At 46.9% G+C, this 12,959-nt stretch overlaps 1 protein-coding gene across 3 annotated transcripts in view; it reads left to right on the forward strand.

The window, feature by feature from the left end:
- CD99L2 (CD99 molecule like 2) overlaps window positions 1-12,959 on the forward strand; it is a 111,020-nt gene that overhangs the window by 91,826 nt on the left and 6,235 nt on the right. For all 3 annotated transcript variants that reach the window (XM_081221660.1, XM_081221661.1, XM_081221659.1), the window contains 2 exons: window positions 9,614-9,652; window positions 10,136-10,255. In XM_081221660.1, the coding sequence (XP_081077786.1) occupies window positions 9,614-9,652; window positions 10,136-10,255 (159 nt within the window). The remainder of the gene's footprint in view (window positions 1-9,613; window positions 9,653-10,135; window positions 10,256-12,959) is intronic.

A 12,959-nucleotide genomic window follows, 5' to 3' on the forward strand; every position in this document is an offset into this window, starting at 1 on the left:
GGATACAAATCCTTTTCCAGGTATATGATTTTAAAAATATTTTTTTCCCAGTCTGTGGCTTGTCTCTTCCTTTTCTTCATAGTGTTGTTTATCAAATAATAAAATTTATTTTTTTATAAAGTTCGATTTATCAATTTTTTTTTTCTTTTACGGATCATGCTTTGGTGTTTTAAGAACAACTAAGTTCATGAAGATTTTTTCTTATGTCCTCTTCTAAGAGTTTTATTGTTTTTGCTTTTACATTTATGCCTTTGTTCCATCTTTTAGTTCATCTGTATATGGTGTGAAATAGGAGTCCAACTTTATTCTTTTGCATGTGGATATCCAATTGTCCTGGCACCACTTGTTGACAAGATTTTCCTTTCCCTACTAAACTGTCTTGGCTCCTATGGAAAATCAATTAACCATAGATGTAAGAGTTTGTTTCTGGACTCTCAATTCTGCTCCATTGTTGTCTGTAGCTGGCCTTCAGCCAATACCAATACTGTCTCTGCTGGGCATGTCCTCAGCTTCAGGGCAACCAAGGCTATGTGGAGAATGTATCAAGCCCCCTATGGTTGTCTCACGTCTCTGTTAAATCCCTGGCTAGTTGACTGGTTAGCTTGCTCAGGCTAAAGGAGCTGCTGGCTCTCCAAGTCATGTGGGTCCCGTTTGGCAGTGGTAGTGCAGTTGCTGATTTCCATGGCCTGTCCACCTCTCCCCAGTTAAACTAGCTGCTGAAAGACCTGGGAGAAGGGGAAATGAGAGCAACCCTGGGGGAAAAGGCCTCAGATTCCAGGTGTTCTCACAGGAACTAAATCTGTTTCCTGAAATGGCTGTCTTTGATTGTCCAGGGTTATAGTTGCTTTTTGAGAAGAGGATTTGTTGACCTCCTCAACCCCTCATGCCAGACATCCTCTCTGCTAGTATCTTTTGAATTTGGAATATTCTTTCTCTTTGCCTCCCCTCAAGCCCAGGCCCATATCACCTACCCTTGGGTCATTACCTTAATCTCTTAACTGGTCTCCTGGCTCCAGCCTCTCCTCCATGCAGCTGCCAGAGAGAATCACCAGGAACATGACCTTGTCAGTCCTCTGTTTAAAACTATTGTGTAATAATGAAAAGACAAACAGCCCAATTAAAAAATGAGCCTAAGAGACACTTCATAAAAGAAGTTATATGAAGATGCTCAAAATCTTTATTGGGGAAATGCGAATGAAAACCATGATGAGTTATCACAACACAGCCACCAGAATGGCTAAAATCAGAAAGACTGACAGATACCGAATGTTAGTATGTAAGTGGAGCAACTGGAACACTCGTACGTTGTTGGTGTGAATGTAAAGTTTCTTATAAAACTGAACATAGACCTCCCCAATAACCCAGCAATTTCACTTATTTTTAAGAAAAATGAGAGCTTATGTCCAAAAAAGACGTATAACAGAATTCTAAAAGCGACTTTATTTATAATAGCAAAACAACAACAAAAGAAACTGTAAACAGCCTAATTATCAATAGGAGAATGGATAGACAAATTGTGATATATATTCATACAATGGAATGACTTACTGAAACACAGAATAACATGAATAAATGTCAAAAATATTATGCTGAGTGAAAGAAGCCAGTGAAAAAAACAGTACATGCTATATGAGCCCAGTCACGTGAAGTTCTAATATTTGTAAAACTAATTTCTAATGTTACAAATGATATCCACAGCTGCTGTGGATTGGGGTGAGAATGGGGATTAATTGGACAGGGACATGAGAGAACTTTCTGGACTGATGTTAATTCTGTATCTCAGTGGGGGTATGGGTTTCACAGGTGTATGCATCTGTGAAAACTTACGAAATGGTACATGTAAGATTAGTATTTTATTATATGTAAATTTTACCTTAAAAAAGGAATCACAAGCAAACATGGAAATCTAGGTTATAATATGTGTATGGGTGAAGCGTACAGATGTCTGAGACTTACTTTGAAATGCATCACAAAAATAAGATTGGATGGATAGAGGGATGGATGGACATATGATAAAGTGAATAATGTAAACTGTTAATTATAGAATCCAGATGGTGGGTGTATGAGTGTTCACTGTACAGTGTTTTCAACTTTTTTGAACGTTTGAACTTTTTCTTAATTGTTGGGAAAAAATTTTTAAGCCAAAACAACAACAACAAAGTCTCTTTAATGGCTCCCTAATGCCTATAGGATAAGTTCAAGCCCCTTATCCTGCTGACATATCTTTCTGCCCTAGACCGTCAACTTCATTTCGACTCCAGACATGTGAACGAGCTGGTCCATGCCTGTCTTTGTGCCTTCACATGCTGTTCCTCTGTTTAAATGCCTTTCTTCCACCAGATGAATTCCCACTCATGTCCAGCAAATGCTCAGCCACTGATCCCTTAAGGGACACCTCAAAGATCCCCTCCTCTCTGGAGGCCCCTCCCCTCTGTGGCCCTGTGGCACTGCGCCCATCTTGTTCCTTTGGTTCTCATAGAACTTCTGTCATCCTGCTGGTACAGCATAGCCCCTGGCATTACTGAGTCACACCGAGTCACGTGTAGCTTTTTCACTCCTGCTATATTGGGCTTCCTGAAGGCAGGCACCTTTTCCCTTGTGTATCCCTGGCACCCCCAATAAAAGTTTCCTGAAATCAAGGGGATCAGGATGGACCAAACACCTGGCTTTGCTCTCTCCCCTCCCACCCACGCTTTCCCATGAAGAGTGACACATTTGATTGGCTAGGCTGACGACCCTGTGGGCCACTCGAGTGATGGCATCGTGGCATGAAATGCTTTCTTTTGGACCCCAAAGGGGGCGATGAGGGAGGCTGTGCCCCTCATGTAACTGGTGGGTAAGTGTGCACTCTTACGGGCGGTGAACTCTATAAATCTGATCTGTGAACCCAGCTCTCCCCCAGGTGGTTTTGTGAGGGGTGGGGGGGGTAGCGGAGAAGTACTCGGTAGCCCCGTTCATGAAGCGAACGCCTTACCTGATCTTCCTCTGGCTCCTGGTGTCTGTCCTCAGTTGGGAAAGAGTGTGGAGGGGAGCAGGGATGTCATTAGCAGAAAATACTGCATCATTGTTTTTAGCCAAAAAAGAAAATTTCATATTAGAACCAGGTTGAGCACTCTTCACTCCCAGATGGTAGTTTCTAAGGCCAAAGCATGTAGTTCTTAAAACCAGAGGCAAGAGTCAAAACCCGTACCTCTAAAGAGATGTAGACGTTCCCCTCCAGGTGTGTGAAGGTGTCCCCACGTGTGAAGCGGAAACCCATCGCCTTTACTTCCCAGGGTTCAATGAGAAGCTGTGTCTGGCTGCGGTCAGTGAATTGACTGTAGTTCCAGTGCTCTTTCCCTGCAGCTGCAGCCTTCTGGTGCCCAGGAGCCTCGGTCTTAGAGTGCCTTCCAGGGCTTTGCACAGACAGCTTCCTCTGCTCTCCCCTCTTGTCTCGCAGGTGCCTGGACAGACTCAGCAGACTGCTTCCTGCCTTTGAATTTTCATTCCATTTGTTTCTCTTCTCAGCTCCCCACCTGGAACCTCCAGTCTTCTAGAGTCTTCCAGGCCCCCAGGGTTCCTCACTGAGTTAAATTTGTTTTATTGTAGTAAGATATACATAACATTTACCATTTTAATCATTGAAAGTGTACAACCATCACCACCATCCATCTCCAGAACCTTCCCAAAGGGAAACTGTACCTATTAAGCAGTTACGCCCCATTCTCCCCTCCCCGCAGCCCCTAATAACCACTAGTCTACCTTCTGCCTCTGTGAATTTCACTACTTTGGGTACCTCATTTAAGTGGAATTGTATAGCATTTGCCCTTTTGTGTCTGGCTTCTTTTACTTGGCATATGTTCAAGGTTCATCCACATTATAACGTGGCTCAGTACTTCATTTCCTCTTACGGCTGAATAATATTCCCTTGTATAGATATACCACATTGTGTTTATCTACTTTCCCTCCTGAGTTTAAAGAAATCGTTCCTCTTCCATTTTTACTGTATTTACAGTCACTATCTTGAAATATATGGGCGCTGTCATGGTCCCTTCCAAGCCGTTAAGTTGATCTCATGCAACAGGGCATTGGGTCTCGATGGGAACATAATCATGGCAAAAGAGCTTAAGTGGAAGGGCTTTTACCCCAGAAACATTGCCTTCTATTGGGAGCTGAAAAAAGTTAGGGACTTGCCGCCACACAGCCCTTTCCATGTCTCTCTATGGACCCATTTCTGGTTTTTTTCAGCTTTCATAACATGAAGAAATAGGATGTTTCAGATGTGAAGAACAGCTCTCTGGTTCTAGTGTTCTAGAATGTGAAAAAACCCACATGCTCCCTCAGAGCCCCTGCCCCCAACACACATGCACATACACACACGCACGCACACACGCACACACGAGGGCAGCGTGAACACAGGGCTTTTCTCTGAGATGACTTCTGGTGTCTTGCGAGCTTGCCATAGGTAGGTGGGGTGTACAGCTCAGTGCTGGGTTGGGGCACCTGTCACGTTATCTAGAGGGTAGGGTGACCGTTCTCTTCCCTGAGGTGGGGGATGGAGGAGATCTGGGCCTTGGAGACTTTCTGGAACAGTGAGGAATGGCATCCCCAGCGGTTAGCCTAGGGAGCCAGGTTCTGGCTGACTCTTTTCAATTCGATTTGACTTTGTAACCATGGGTCATTTGAAGCAAGTGTTTGTCCCTCTTTGTTTATTCATTTTTCAGTTTTTTTAAATTTTACTTTGCATTTCTGCTGCCACTTTTTTAATAATGAAGATAATTTAAAAAAAAAATCTAAAACTCCTAGCTGTGGCTGCTAGAAATCTAGCACACTTACAGAGGTCCTGAACCACTTGAACGCCCCCCCTCGGCCGTTCTAGCTGTTATCTACCACTGTCACGTGGCTCTGCATGCCCGTGGCAAATCAGACATGTCAGGCACTGGCAGTGAGCCTGGAATTGCACTGTCGTCAGTGAGGGACACGTGGGTGCATTGCATCCCTGTCTGACAGGCATGCGGCTGTTGTGACTCAAGATTGATATGTCTGTATGTATCAATGTGTGTGCAATGTTGTCTTTTATGTTGGAAGATGCTGAGGTAACATTTCTGTTGACAACAGGGTAATGCCTAATGTTCTCTGTAGCTACAGTGGTCACTATAGCTATAGGAGCCCTTATAGTTATGGTGGGCACTATAGCTATGGGGTCTCTTGAGCTATGGTGGCAGTCCCTACAGCTATGGCAGTCACTATCGCTATAACAGTGGTCCCTAGAGCTCTGGCATTCCATAACTATCTACATGTATAGGTGTCTATACTCAAAGCAAATTGTAATCTGAGATATGCTGTACCGGGGAATTTCTAGTACAATAGAAGGCGACTCTAGACTCTTTGGTATGTAGTTGTGTTGTATAATTGTGAACTCAGAAGGCAGGTGAGGATACAAAACATATTGTCCATGAAAATGAAGGTCCTGCCAGTGACCTGTGAAATAACCTCTTTGAACTATTTCTCCAGTTCTGGGAAAGTAGATGTAGATAGATTTGCGTGAGGCTTGCATATTTTAAACATTCTTTGAAAAATTCTATGAAAAATAGTTGTTTATTGTTTTACCATCTAGGGAGAATCACTAGTAATAATTGGGAGTGTATGCTTACAGCATAAAGTATATATTTGGAAATAGTTTTACAAAAATGGGATCATGTTACCTTTTTAAAACCAGTTTTTTAAATTCAATAACACCCTTAATATCTTTTTCTGTATTAGGGAGTCCTTTAAAAAATCATGTCAACCACTGCATAATATTATGTTTCACTGTGACTTCTTTAACCAGGGCCTATATTTGTACAGAGAGGGTTTTTCCTCCAGCTTTTTACTGCTGTACACAGTGCTGGGATGAACTTCCTCATCGCCAAATGTATAAAACCTTAATTGTCTGTCAGACAAATTCCTAGAACTTGAACTGCTGAGTCACAGGAGGTGTAAATTTTTAAAGATGCAGCTCTTCGAGTGTACTGCCACATGGCATTCCATTACAATTGTACCAGCTGCCGTTTCCACCACTAGGAAGGAAACAGCTGCCTGTTTGCTCATATACTCACTTTCACTGGGTATTTTAGTTTTGTAATCTTCGCAGATTTGATCAGTACAAAATGCCATCCTGTTTAAATTTCCCATTTCTCTGCATCCAAGAAGTGAAACACTTTTCACCTCTGTCTTATTAGACACTCTTAATATATTGTGTGAATTGCCTATTCATGCCCATTGTCCCATTTTCTACTCATTTATGTGTAAGGGCTCCTTTTACATTAGGGATTATTAATCTCTTTTCATACCTTCCAAAGACATTTTATTTACCCATTCATCAATTGATGAACCTTTAGGTGGTTTCCACATTTTGGCTTTTACGACTAATGCTGCAATGAAATCAGTGTACCAGTTTTTGTGTGGTCAGGCGTTTTCAATTCTCTTGGGTATATATATCTAGAAGTGGAATTGTTCAGTCTTGTGGTAACTCTGTGTGTTTACCTTTGGGAGTAACCACCAACCTGTTTTCCACAGCAGCTGTAGCATTTTACATTCTCATCAGCATTGTCTGAAAGATCCAATTTCTTCACATCCTCACCAACACCTATTTACCTTTTTTGGATTGTAGCCATCCTAATGCGTGTGAAGTGGTATCTCATCGTGGGTTTGATTTGCATTTCCCTGGTGACTAATGATACTGAGCTCTTTTCGTGTGCTTATTGGCCATTTGTATATCTGTCTGGAGAAATGTCTTCCTATCCTTTGTCCATTTTAAAATTGAATTATTTGCCTTTTTATTGAGTAGTAGAAGTTCTTTATTCTCAGTACTCATCCCTTGTCAGATATAGAATTTGCCAATGTTTTCTTCCATTCTGTGGGCTGTCTTTCCACTTCCTTGATGATGTCCTATGAAGCACAAAGGTTTTTAATTTTGACAGAGTCCAATTTATCCATTTTTCCCTTTCGTTTCTTGTGCTTTTAGTATGGAAGTTTTGACTTTTGATATAATCTTTTCCATTTCAGGCTCCTGGCTTGAGGGCCAGGTTTAGGAAGTCATTCGTTACCCCAAGACAATATAAATGTTGTCCTACATTTTCTCGTAGTGCTTTTATGGCTTCATCCATTTTATATTTATTGGAAACTTACTTCCTTGGTGGTGTTGGTTTGGATAAATTTGTTATGCCACTGGGTCACCAGTTGTCCCTGTACCACCTTTTGCATGGCATGCATTTCGTAAAGGAACTGGGTTCAGCCCGTGCTGAGAGGAAGTGAATGGAGCTCAGTAGCCAAATAGGGATCAAAACCGTGACATTGGCTTGGCTAACTCCAATGGCAAGCCTTGGTGGCTGACTTTACTTCAGGTTCATGCCACTAGAAGGGATGGAAGGATCTAGAATGACTGGGGTCTTACTTTCCAATTGTTCTTTCCTTAACCTCTTAGTATCTCAGCCCACGTGCCCATCTGAGCAGTGAGTGACCCACAGGATGGGATCACATTTCTTTTTGAGGAGGGAGTAACATTTATTTGTCATCTTCTTAGCAAAACGCTTGTGTACAATCACAGATGGTCAGATAGTCAGGGATTCCTAGAGACTGAAGAATTGAGCATTTGAATATTTTTGACAACCAGGGGCAGCCAGAGCTCTCCAGATGCCCCTGGAGATCAGGGGGCCTTCCTGTTTACATTTCATGTAACACCCTCATAGCTCCTGGCCATACAGATGGTGAGGTTCAAGTTGTTGTGAATCCTCATGATCAAGAATTAATCAGGAAAGGGAGACTTGGGAACATTCAGCTTCATTCCAGCTCAAGGTGAACCAAAGAGTGGGTTGAGTTGCTCATTCCTATCTGGAAATCTAGTGACATGAACACGTCAGCAGAGGACGCCTGTGAGGGATGGCCGCTACCCTTGCGACAGCCGCCTCCGGCGCAGCAGAAGGGACCAGTGATGGGCCAGTGCAGCCGGACTCCAAGTCCTCACAGGTGACCTCGCTGCTTACACATTAACGCACAGGGTGACTCATGTCCTCCTCTCTGCTCTGCTTCCTCCAACAGCAGTGATTGTGTTTTTGAAAATGCCAGTGCTCCTTGTTTTGTAAATAACCATTCATTTCCAATCAGGGATGTCTGTAAAATGCATTTAACTCAAGGATTCAGTCCCAGGTGGGAACATAGCAAACCTCATTTTCTCCCCCAAGACTCTTATTTTTAAAAAAAGACTTTATTTTTTAGAGCAATTTTAGGTCCACAGCAAAATTGAGCACATTGTACGGAGAGTTCCCTGCACCCCCAGCCTACCCATGAGCAGCATGCCCCACCGGAGGGGGGACATTGGTTACAATTCATGCCCCTGCATCCCCCCAGCGTACTAGAGCAGTTTCCCCCAAGAACCCTGGGCTCTGGGAACACGGCCTCCCTCCATTAATGAGCATCATGTCCTGAGAAGAAGAGGGCACTGTGAAGGGAGTGCTCAAGGCTAATTAATGTCCTAAATGGCACTGGTTGCTTGTTAGGGAGCTGCTGTCTGGGCAGCGTGTGTGTGTGTGTGTGTGTGTGTGTGTGTGTGTGAGAGAGAGAGAGAGAGAGAGAGAGAGAGAGAGAGAGAGAGAGTGAGTGTGTCTGTTTCGTTCTACGAAATGTTATCACATGTAGGTTTGTGTGACCACCACTGCAGTCAAGAAAAGAACACTTCTGTCACCACAAGGATCCTTCCCGTTTTCCTCTTTTCATCACAGCCACCTCCCTCCGTCTTCACCCTCCCTAACCCCTGTCAACCACTAATCTGTTCCCCATCTCTGTGATATTTCAGAGCCTTTTGAATTTCAAAATCCTAGATAGGCGATTGTCAGCCTGCATTGGTTTATGTTCCAAGAACAACTCAAACTCTAGGCCAAGCCAGAAGTGGATGGCCCTTAAAAAGCTCCTGATTACCACTTAATCCTATAGCATATCATAAGGGCACCGTATGTGCACCTAAGTTACATGAGCAGAAGCATCTGGATTTGAAGAAAACCAGGTAAAGGGCAAAGGACAGGAGGAAAAGAAATTGAAATATTAACTATAAATCTCTTTGGGTAGTAGGATGATGAAATATTTTTATGCTAGTCTTTCGTCCTTGTTTAAAACAAAGTTTTACATAACTGTGTTTCTATAATTAGGTAAACGATAAATATATTTTTACAGGGGACACTAGATGCATGGGACCCACGCCATGTTGTCCTTCAGAGGCAGGCTCGCCTGGCGTGGGCTGAGCTCCGCCCCCTGCTGGCAAGTCCCCCACCTGCGCACCTCTGCTCCCTGCGCTATCGTTGGGGATGGTTGCTGGGCGCACCTGCCCCAGCGGACTGCGTGTGAAGAGCCAGGATGTAACACGTTGTCAGTGAACAGTCGCTGTCACTTCAGAAATAAAGTGTCCCACCTGGGCTTTGGCAGGTGACAGGCATAAGGAAGCAGGTCTTGCTACAGTAAGGGCAGAGCCCACAGGGGCTGTGCTGGCGGGGCCTGGGGCAGAGGTGGACCCGGAAGGCTCAGCCAGTCGGGAAGGGGCTGTCCCTCCCGACCCCGAGCTGGTGGTCACGGAGGACACTGACGGCTTTTGTCCTTTCTGCAGGTGATGGCCAGTATGGCAGCGGGGACGACTCAGGATCCGGTGAGTTTGAGTCCCGAGGTTTCTGCTGGAAACCACAAACTGGCCCGCTTTTGTCTCAGAGCTGGGCTTCCTGACCCTCCCGTGACAGTTCCTGGTAGAGACCCGTCCATGAGGCCACCAGCACAGGAGTGCAGCCATTTAAAGGAATTAAGCGTGAAGCTCTGGATCCCGGGGAAGTGGCTCCAGGGGCAGCCCGCTGGCCTATCTGGGCCTCAGCTGGTGGGGTGGAGGCTGCAGTGCCTCCACAGCCACCTTTCAAGCTGCTCAAAATGGAAATCCTTACAGAAAACGGGCAGTACTTGGTAGACCCGTGGGCACACTGTGTCATTTTCCACCCTTCGGTATAAGTGGCACAGCCCCACACACTGGCTTGGGGGTCACGGGCCCTAGAACAAGCTTAGCTCACTGGCTAGAGGAGAGCCAGGTGCCTGAGCTGATCCCTGTGGTGTCGCGGGCTTGACCCCGCCTCTCTCCATTCCCCAGGCATGTCGGCAGAGACCGGCACCATTGCCGGCGTGGCCAGTGCTCTGGCCATGGCCCTGATCGGCGCTGTCTCCAGCTATATCTCCTACCAGCAGAAGAAGTTCTGCTTCAGTATTCAGCGTAAGTGGACCTGCCCTGCGGCCGCCTGTGGCTGCACCCTCCCGCTGCTTGATGTGAACAGAGGGGCCAGGGCTTTGGAGGGGAAGGGGCAGAACCCCGAGCAAGTTAAGATTCAGGAACCTTCCACAGCCTGCCCAAGACACCTCCTCAGCAGATCTCCCCAGGCTGAGGTGGAGGTGGTGCTGCACTTTTTAAAACCCTTGGGGACAGACCTCGGCCAAACTGAAGTGTAAAGCGGCCTGGAAGAGAGGACTGGGCTGGGCCCAATGACCTTGATCTTCCAAGGGTGAGCCCTGGGTTTCTCGAAGAACAGGAGAGCCCCTGGATATCCATGTGGCTTCGGACCTCACCCAAGGGGACGTGGGCCCTTTGGAGGCAGAAGGCAGGCGTCCCCAGGACCTCGGAGGTCCTGGCAGCCCTCCCCTCCCTCTCAGATCCCAAGGAGCCGCTGCCCGCTGCCTGGGTGCCCCCGCTCCTCCCCGTGAGCCAGAGAATCATGAACTGTTTAAAACAAAGAGGAGAGTGTGGTTCCTCCCTTACACACCAGCTTCGTAACATAGGTGGCTTTCATTTTAGGCTGTAGCTGTGACTCTATCCAAGGTGTGTGAACTGAATAGTTACAGATGGAATGTGTCTGAGAAGCCCACCCACAGGAGCCCTGTGTCGGGGGAGCCCTGCGTCGGGGGGAGCCCCGTGTCGGGGGAGCCCCATGCCGGGGGGAGCCCCGTGGGGATGCCATTGTCATGGTTTCATATGCACAGTGTCGATGTGTCGCTGTTTGCCGAGAGTGTCTCTGGTTGAAGACAGGCGAGTTTTAGTTCAAGTGAGAGGCCCTGACTCAGCCATAGTTTTCCTCTTTCCTGCAGCTCAGGACCATCCCCTGTGAGGCTTCCCCTTCCCTTGCTCTGGGCCTCTGCGCTTAATTCTAGCCTGGACCTGAGCTTCTCAGGAAACGACTTGGGTCCCAGAATGCTTTGTGTGCGGATATTGCTGCCGTCTCCATTGTGTTTGGTGCTCCACAGGCTGTGCATAGCAGTGCTCCAGGGACAGGGTTCACATCTCAGTGCACAACCTGCACAGCTGTTCATGGCTGCCCTGCTTGAGTTCCCACCCACTTGCTATCGTGCCAATAGCTTGGCTGTAGAGTGGTGTGAACAGGAAGAGTGAGAGGGAGTGCAGAGCTGGAGGCTGGGTTGGCCTTAGAGCTATCACTTTTCCCAGCTCAGAAGACTTAAAACAACAGATCTATTGTCTCATGGTTCTGGAGGCCAGAAATCCAAGATCAAGGTGGCAGCAGTGCTGGTTCCTTCTGGAGGCTCTAGGGGATGATCCTTCTTTCCTCTTCCAGCTTTTGGTGGCCCCGAGCATCCCTTGGCTTATGGCTGCATCACTCCAGTCTCTGCGTCTGTCTTCAGGTGGCCTTTTCCTCTGTGTCTGTGTCATCTTCTGTCTCTTAAAGGGCACTTGTCATTTAGGTGTGGGCCCCACCCTAAATCCAGGATGATCCCATCTTGAGATCCTTAACTTTGTCACATCTGCAAAGACCGTTTTTCCAAATAAGGTCATATCCACAGGTTGGTGAGTACATGAACATAGCCTTTAGGGGCCACCATTCACCCCAGTTCAGCGTTGTAACCCTAACAGTGAGATGAGTGCAATCCACGGCTGTCAAATACCTGCCCACTGCAGAGCTGGGCCAGGTGGCTCGTGTGCCATGGGATGGCTTTTGAGACTTTAAAATGCATGTTGGGTAAACGAGAAACTAAAAGCTGGGCCTAAACTTACAGTAAGCATGGCTTCCCAAGTGCTCCACACTCGCCAGCGACTGACACTGCCCGGCACTGAGTGTGAGTCACCACTCTGAGCACTCCCACAGCCCGATGGGGCAGCCGTGCCGGGCACCCTCATTTTATAGCTGAGGAGACAGAGGCTGAGGGGATTGTTGAAGGAAGGAACTCAAGACGGGAAGCGGTGAATCTAGAAGGGAACGGGTGCCAGTAGATAGGAACAAGGAGTGAGAAAGAGGTTGATGTCCAAAGCCAAGAATAGATGTCTGTCCTGGTGGGGGCACTCAGGTGAAAGTACATTATTTTCACACTTGTTTCCTGAAACAAACAGATGTGAGGTTTTGCAAACTGGATTAGCGGGCAAAACCCAATAAAATGTGAGAACATGAAGGCCTTGGTACATAGAGTTGAGCGATTGGTGTGGTGTTTGGGAGAGAACAAACCAAAGAGAAGGGGCGTAGCTGACAGTGAAAAGCCCTGTGGCAGCAAGGCTGGAGGATGTGGATATGACCTGTCTCTCTGGGGGCTGGCCTGGAGGTGAGGGTGTTATGTTGCTGGGCTGGGCGCCAGGGGGCCCAGGCCAGGGGTCCCGGCGTGCTTGCAGAGCTGACAGGGGCTCCCACGGGCTCCCAGGAAGCTCACGGAAACTGCGGGCCTCTCCCGGCCCCCCGTTCCATCTGAGGGGTGGGTGGCCCTCCCCCCGGTCCTTTCCCCTTAGTCGGTGATGTCCTTGTCATCGCTAAACCCACACTGTCCTGAGCCCCTCAGCTGGACACTTGTGCGAGTACCACCATCACGCCCAGTTTCCTTAGAAGGGAACTGAGTGCAGCATATCCCCACATTTGAAAAAGCCCCCCGTTGCTTCTGTGTCCGCCCGCTGTGCTACTGACATTTTCTTCCAAGTGTGTAAGTTGTAT

This window comes from Mesoplodon bidens, assembly GCF_964165515.1.
Source record: "Mesoplodon bidens genome assembly, chromosome: X".
Classification (NCBI taxonomy): Eukaryota; Metazoa; Chordata; class Mammalia; order Artiodactyla; family Ziphiidae; genus Mesoplodon; species Mesoplodon bidens.